This window comes from Tupaia chinensis, unplaced genomic scaffold, assembly GCF_000334495.1.
Source record: "Tupaia chinensis unplaced genomic scaffold, TupChi_1.0 Scaffold000007_1, whole genome shotgun sequence".
In the NCBI taxonomy this organism is placed as follows: Eukaryota; Metazoa; Chordata; class Mammalia; order Scandentia; family Tupaiidae; genus Tupaia; species Tupaia belangeri.
This window is the reverse complement of record NW_006159436.1, coordinates 2512367-2520304: the sequence shown is the minus strand read 5'-3', so window position 1 is coordinate 2520304 and position 7938 is coordinate 2512367. Positions and strand designations below refer to the sequence as shown.

The 7938-nt window shown below is 35.9% G+C and overlaps 1 protein-coding gene across 3 annotated transcripts in view; it reads left to right on the top strand.

The window, feature by feature from the left end:
* NAA35 (N-alpha-acetyltransferase 35, NatC auxiliary subunit) overlaps window positions 1-7938 on the top strand; it is an 86583-nt gene that overhangs the window by 13779 nt on the left and 64866 nt on the right. For all 3 annotated transcript variants that reach the window (XM_006139851.3, XM_006139850.3, XM_027776409.1), the window contains exons 3-4: window positions 2552-2585; window positions 6872-6986. In XM_006139851.3, the coding sequence (XP_006139913.1) occupies window positions 2552-2585; window positions 6872-6986 (149 nt within the window). The remainder of the gene's footprint in view (window positions 1-2551; window positions 2586-6871; window positions 6987-7938) is intronic.

The following is a 7938-nucleotide window of genomic DNA, read 5'->3' as shown; positions in this document are numbered from 1 at the left end:
TAAAAAAAAAACCCCACAAAAAAAAAAAAAAAAAAAAAACTGTACAGTCAGCCATGTGGGATCCAGCCATCTTCACCCCTGTGCCACTGGCTGGCCCTCTTGTTTTTATTTTATAGTTTCCATCCTCATGGGTATGAGGTCATATCATTATAGCTTTGATTTTCATTTTCCCAATTTGTAATGATCAAATCTCTTAAATGAGATAGAAAAAATTTGTCTTTTTAATTGTAAGTGCATGGAAGTGAAGACCATGCTGTTAAGTTAGCTTAGAGCCACAGTTTGATTTGTGCTGAAGCTACAGCAGTTTTGCCCATCATTTCTGTTTTTTGTCCCCTTCCCATGACTGCATGACATCAATACAGATGTCAACACTGAAAAAGACTGTCTTAGCGTTATTATGAAAGTAATTTCAACCTCTCAGACTCATGTGTTTCCAGACCCCTCTTTGAGTATTGCTGGATTATTAATATATGTTCTGTTGTGCTCTGTCATCATCTTTTTTAAAGAATTAATTTTATTTATCATTATTATTATTTTTAATTGCCCACCAGAGAAAGAGAGAGAGACTGAGAGAGGAAAGTGAGAAAGCAAGCTGCCAGGCAGGACTTGAACCATGGTTAGCCATGTGGGAATCTAGTGCCTTAACCACCACACCACCTGCTGGCCCTTATTGTCATGTTTTAATACAGATTTTTCATTTTTATGTTTAGGTACCTGGTATGGTTAAAAAATTAGTGTTATTTATTATCTAGGAAGATTGAGTAAAGTACTTCCATCGGATTTGACCTATAATATTTAAGATACTTAATATGCTATGGCATTGGTTCCTGCGTTACCTGCACATCGATCACCTGGAGTGCATTAAGAACTCTGCATAGGTCCCACCCCTAATGGATCTGGGATGCCCCTTGGAGGCTGGAATTCAGAAAATGTCCCAGTTGATTTTAATATGAAACTATGTAGCCAAGGTTGTGGACAGCTGCTTTATAGGAAATGAGCTCTGTTTTGATTAGTGGTTCACCAGCTGTTTTCTACATTAATGAAATAAAATTGAATTTTTTAACTGACATATGCAGTTCCCAGGTAAAGATGGGGATGGGATGGGGTAGGAAGGCACTTCCCAGTGGGGTGTGTCTTACCAAACTCCTTTCTCCATTCTTTCAAGAGTTTGGGCATACATGTACAAGCGATTTGAACCACACTGTCAGTCATGTGGAATCAGGCTCTCATAGCCACTGGGCCATGGGACTGGCCCCAAATTGAGTTTTTAGAAGGGGTTTTATTGGAATAAAAAGAGATTATATTATGATATCAAGTGGTTTTTAAACTTAAGAAATAGTATTTGCTGGCCTGGTGGTTAAGATGCTGAACTCCCACATGTCTAACTGTGGTTTAAGTCCTGGACCTTGTGACTTGCTTTCTTGTTTTCCCTCTTTCTCTCTCTCTCTCTCTGGTGATCTCACATACCATATAGAAAATTAAAAAGTAATGGTAATAATAAGTAAAATAAGTCTTGAAAGAAATAAATAGTAGTTGGTATTATGGAAAAATTTACCTAGGTAAAACAACATAAAACATAGTGATTTTTTAAAAGAATTTTTAATTTAATTTTATTTATTACTATCACTGTTTTAAAAATTCAACAGCATATTTTTTTATTTAACTTTATTTATTTATTCATTTTTTATTTTAATTTGACCAGAGAGAAGCAGAACGAGAAAGAGAGAGGGAAAGTGAGAAAGTAAGCTGCCAGGTCCAGGACTCCAACTGTGGTTGGCCATGTGGGAGTCCAGCACCTTTAACCACCATGCCACCTGCTGGCCCTCTTACTTTTTCTTTTTTAAAATTTGTTATAGGGCACGTGCACTGACTAGAGAGAGACAGAGGGAGGGAAAACTGAGAAGGCAAGCTGCCAGGTCTGGAACTCGAATTGTGGCTGTGTAAGAGTCCAGTGCCATTAACCACAACACCACCACCCCATTCTAGTGATTTTTTTACAATGTAATTGGTAATTCTGATTGAAATATTGTGGTCTGTGGTGGGTCACTTGTTCTGAAAACTTGCACTTGTTTTCCTTTTTCTTTTTGGGGGGGCAGGGGAAGAGGTTTTTGCTATAGGGCGCGTGCGCTCACCTGAGAGACAGAAACTGAGAAATCACCCCTCAGGGGAGATGGCCACACCGCAATCGCTTCTCCTCTCGGGATCTTGGGCACGCACGCACACACACTCTGCATGAGTTTAAGCCACCAGGTCCAGGACTCCAACCACAGTCTACCACATGGGAGTCCAGCGACATAGCCATTACACTAACTGTTGGTCCCAAAACTTGCACTTGTTTTCTAAACCACTGGATTTATCGCGTTTTCAGTGTTTAGATCTCAATGTATAGGAAGCAAAGTATTAGTATTAAGTAGAGATAAGCATACCTTAGAAAATGATTTTAAAGTAATTCAAGTATATTTTTCAGATGCTGATTGTTTTTACCTTTTTCTTAGAATTTAAAATTAAAACTAAATATTACTCAAAGGATTTTTCCCTTTGTTTCTTTTAGAATTGAAGTTGGGGGAACTGCTTCATGATAAACTGTAAGTATTTTTCTGTCTTTTGAAATAGTATAGTGTAATATTCTAGTCTTTTTCCTCATGAATAATACTATTCCCTGAGGCCCTAGTAAATGTACATTTCAAAGCTGTAAGAATGAAAACTAATTTTAAATATATTTTTAATCTTGGTGAGCTCTTTTGAGGTAACTGACCTTGTGATATGAAATGGTTGTACTTGATATTGTTACTTATTCTTTCCTTGAGGGTAGATGTGCTGAATGTGATATTTCTTTTCTTTCTTTTTTTTTTCTTTTATTATGTCAGAAGGTATGTGTGTACATGGGGAGGGGGGGTGTTAAGCAAGAGAGAGAGCACTCCCCAACAGAGCCTAGTGACTGTAATCCTTTGCCTCCAGTTCCCTATTCTTCCAGGATCCTTGGTATGTCTAAAGCACTGGGGCCCAGGACTGATACCTTGGTCGGCCAGGTGGGAGCTGGAGCTTCCTTCACACACAACTTAATTCCTATCTTATTGGGCTAGCCCAGTTGTAGAATTTCTTGAAGGAAAAGTTTCAGTTATATGTCAGATGTGATAGATGACTAGAGATCAAGTGACAGAATGTCTACATGAAGTAAATTGAGAATCTTTGGGAAAGCAGAACAAAGGGAAATGCCTGGGTATTTATACTCCCCTAAGTAGCCTCAGTTTGCAAACTACTGTGGCCAGACTCTATTTTCAGGGTTGGGAATATGATATTTTGGATTAGTACATGAACAAGATTGGAAATTGAGAGTTGGGGGAAAGGAGGTAGAACCTGAAATTCAGTTCTTCTCAAACTTTAGTGTATAGCAAAATGAACATAAGTCTTTTAAACACTGCTTGCACCCTAAGGCAAAAACAAAATAAAACAAAACAAACACTTGCTGGGCTTCACACTCCAGTTCCCTATTTAGTAAGTGTGGTATAGGATCACAGGATTTCAATTTCTAACAAATTCCCAGGTGAGGTTGGTATTGCAGATCCACTTTGAGAATCACTGCATCATCATTATTTTTTTTTGAAGAGGAATTTTATTTAATTTTATTTATTTTAATTTGACCAGAGAGGGACAGAGAGAAAGAGAGAGAGAGAAAGAGAAAGCAAGTCACCAGACCTGGGACTTGAACTGCAGTCGGCCATGTGGGAGTTCAGCCTCTAACCACTACACCACCTGCTGGCCCCTGGAACCACTATTCCAACTGCTGGCCCCTGCATCATTTTGATGGCTCAGGCAGTGGTAGAAAGGACATAAGCCAAACCACAGGTTAATACTGGAAAGAATGTGGTTCCTTGTTGTGGAACAGGCTCAAGGGAGGATAACTAGAAGGACTTGGCTCTTCTTTTCCCTAAGGTTTTAGGCTGTGAGCCTAAGGAACATGATTACCAGCAGCCTAATGACCGTCTATTAAAGTTGTATCCTTTTGATCCCTACCTCCTTTAGCCTATTTTCTTGGCTAACATAGTGTACATGTGTAACGTATATAATTTATCTATCTTTATTGTTTATTGTCTGTTTCCTCCCATTGGAATGTAAGCTCCATGAGGTAGGCAAATCTGTTTTGCTCACTCTTGTATCACAAGTGCCTAGAACAAAGTCTAGCACATAGTAGGTCCTTTTTGTTGAATGGATGAAATAGCTAACTTAATGCTACTGTAGTTTCTGTAGTAGTTTTACTGTTTAGGCAAATAACTGATTGGTATAGATTTTAATTGTGCTGTTAAAAACATTTTTTTTAGCTCTACCCACATAAATCATAAACAGATACTTTGTTTTTAACAAATTATGACATTAGAGAAAGCAGTAAACTTCTCATAACACCATCCCCTGCATAATGCCTGCTTTTGCCCAGAGATAATCACTGTTTTAAATTGTAAGATTGTTGCATGTACTTCTGGTACTTCTGGACCTTTTAAAAATTGCATAAGTGAATAAACATCTATAAAAGTTATCCATTATAAATGGAAATACATGGTGTGTGTTATTCTACAGATTCATCTCTCATTTGCTATATCTGGGAACTTTTTTATGTTAGTATGTAATAGTTCGTTTCCCTGTTATATTTTATAAAATGGCTATATCCTTCTATGATGTCTTTATTGATGGACTTTTAGACAGCAACATGTTTTTGATAATGTGGGAAAATCAAAAGCGTTTGTAATTCATAAAGGCCTCTTACATGTGTGTAAGTATTTTTCTAGGATAGAAATCAAATGCTTGGCTCATAGTATTTGAGTATTTTATATCTTAATGTGTTCAATCAAATTTCCTTCAAACAAGTCATTGTTAAAAATACTCCTACCAGCAATGGCTGAGAGTACACTCGGTATATTTTTTTCAATTTTTCCTATCTCATAAACAAAAACAATTTTAATTGCCAAAAGACATCTTCACTTGAGGGAGTAGGGAGAAAAGCCTCCATTCTACCCCAGTGGGTATGGTCATGCCACAATCTCTTCTCCTCCATTTCTCCCTCCAGTTGGGATTTTGGGGATGTACACATGTACCTGGTGTGTTTTTCAAATAGCTATGGCCAGGATTTGAACTGAGGTCAGCCATGTGGGAACTGGCTCTCTTTAGCCACTAGTTTTGGTTTCTGTTGTTGAATTACATCTGAACTTGAGTGGCTTTTTACTTTCTCATTGATGATTTACATTTTCTCTTCTGTGACTTGTCCATTTATGTTATTTGTGTATTTTTCTGTGAAATTTTTGTCTTTTTGTACTTATTTGTATAAGCTAGTTATATATTCTGCTTATTAGCTGTTTTGTTGTTGGGAGGGGGGGTTGCCATAGGGCACATGTGCTTTTTAGAGAGAGACAGAGGAAAAGTGAGAAATCATCCCTCAGGGAGGTTGGTCATGATGCTGCAATCCCTCGCCACTTTCTTGGGATTTGAGGCCTGTACACACATGCATAGCCACTACCTGCTGGCCCCTGGTATTAGCTGTTTTAACTATGTTTAAACTATGGTGTATATAAATTTAAATTGTATATAAATTTAAAATATTTCCAGAGTTGCAGTTACCAAACTTTTCCTTTATAGTTTTATAATTATTGAGTAGTAGTTATTTGCTTGCTTGTCTTACGTCTAGAATTTAAATCTGCCTAGGGTTTATTTTTTCAAATTATATGAATCTGAGATTTAACTTTTTCCAGATGGTTAATCATTTGTCTTGACAGTATTTACTGACTAATCTGCTGTTTTTCTGCTAACATGAAATTCTGCCTTTATCCTGTATAGTTCCCAGAAACGTGGGTGTGTACTCTTTATACTCTTTTCCACTTATCTGTGTATTCTAGAGTTATTTTAATTATTGTACAGCTTTATAGTATCATTTGGTATTTTATGAATCCCTGTTGTTTTAATTGTCAGAATTCTGTTCTTAAATAGTTTTTCTTTCAGCATGGAAGGTGTTTAAAAATACCATTTGATTAGCATTACTTCACATTTGTAGGAGAGAGCTGTCATATCAGCAGTGTCTTAACTTGAAGCATTAGGGGATTAGAGGGATTACAAGGAAAAAGAGTCTGTGTCCATAAATCTTTTTGATGTCTTAATGTTTCTTTTTAGCTGAGAATAATGATATAGTGTGATATGATAGAGGTCTTTGTTTTCCTGGTAGTCTAAAAGTTTAGATTAAGCAAAATATGAAGTCATTAGCTCAATGGCTACTCCAAGTTTCTTTTAGGCTTTTCTTTTCCTCTTTTTTCTTTTCTTGAGGCTTCTTATCATAATGATATGCTTACTAATCTGTCCACATAGCATCACTGCTATCTGCTTTTATGGCAAATTATACACAAATACCAGACCTTAGGATTTCTGCCAAAACTTTGGGTTTGTGGACTGTAATGTGCCAGATTATTGTACTTTTGTAATGTTAAAAAAAAGGGGGGGAAGAAGGGTAAAAATTATATTTGGTAATGATATTCCAAGTCTGACTTTCTAAGTGTTATAGAGAAGATTATTTAAGGAAGACAAAATGAAATCCTTATAGATTATTTGATCTTTTCTTTTTTTCTAGGAGTTTTTAAGGGACAACATTTTGAAGGAAACATAAAATATCCTTTGTTTTAACTTTTACCTCTCCTGTGGTGCATGTAAAATAATTCGATTGACAAGTACATGAAAGAATATCTATGTTAAAGGATAACTGAAGTAAAAGTGTTAGCAAGTTTAGAAGATTAAGTACACAGATATTGTAGTTACTAATAGGTTTTTATGCTATTTTGGGAATCTGGGTAACCTTATTGGCTCAAAAACATTGTGTGGTTGCTTTTTTTATTTGTAGATTTGGTCTTTTTGAAGCCATGTCTGCTATTGAAATGATGGATCCCAAGATGGATGCTGGCATGATTGGAAACCAAGTTAATCGAAAAGTTCTCAATTTTGAACAAGCTATCAAGGTAATCATTGTAGTTTTTGTTGTATTTATTGTGTCATATGTTAACATTTTTTGGTTAGTAAAAGTCTTAACATTAAAGCATATTTTCTTAAAATTGTAACAGTATGTATGTATATGTGAGGATTAGTAATAGCCTTTAGTTATCTGTCTGTTGAAATCTGAAAATTGTTTAAGGTGTTTAATTAAAGATTTGCTCTAAATTTGTACATTTGCATATCTTTAAAAAATTGTACTGCTTATTTTTAATTTGCTATATGTATGCTCACCAGAAAGAGAGAGAGAGAAAGCAAGTTGCCATGTCTAGGGCCTGAACCATGATCGGCCATGTGGAAATTCAGTGCCTCAATCAGCATGCCACCTGCTGGCTCCACATTTGTGTTTTGTTTGTTTGTTTGTTTTTTTAAAGAGATTTTTGTCTTGGGGTACGTGTACTTGCCAGAGAGAGAGAGACAATGAGAGGGAAAACGAGAAATTACTCCCTTGGGGGGATGGCCATGCGGCAATCCATTCTCCCAGGGTCTTAAGCACATAGGCACATGCATCCGGCCGCGTTTGTGTATTTTTTTAAATATTTTGAAAGCATTTGAGTATATATTAAAATACCAGGATAATTGACATAGGGATTAAATTTTATGTATTAGTAAATTAAATATAATGTTTGTGATGTTGAATTTAAAATTTACTGAATGAGAATTGATTTAGAAATTCATCTGTAGTTGCCAGTTTAATTTTTGCATATTTTTAAACAAAGATTCTCTAAGCAAATGGATATTGTAAACACAATTTGCAAGTACCATATTATGGTTAACAAACTTGAAGTGTTTTTTTTAAATATTCATTTTTTTTTTCTTGGTACTTTTAGGTCATTAAAATGATTCAAATTTATTAATGTTTAAAACTAATTTGAGATGGGAACCATCAGTTAGTGTAATGGCTATGTCGCTGGACTCCCA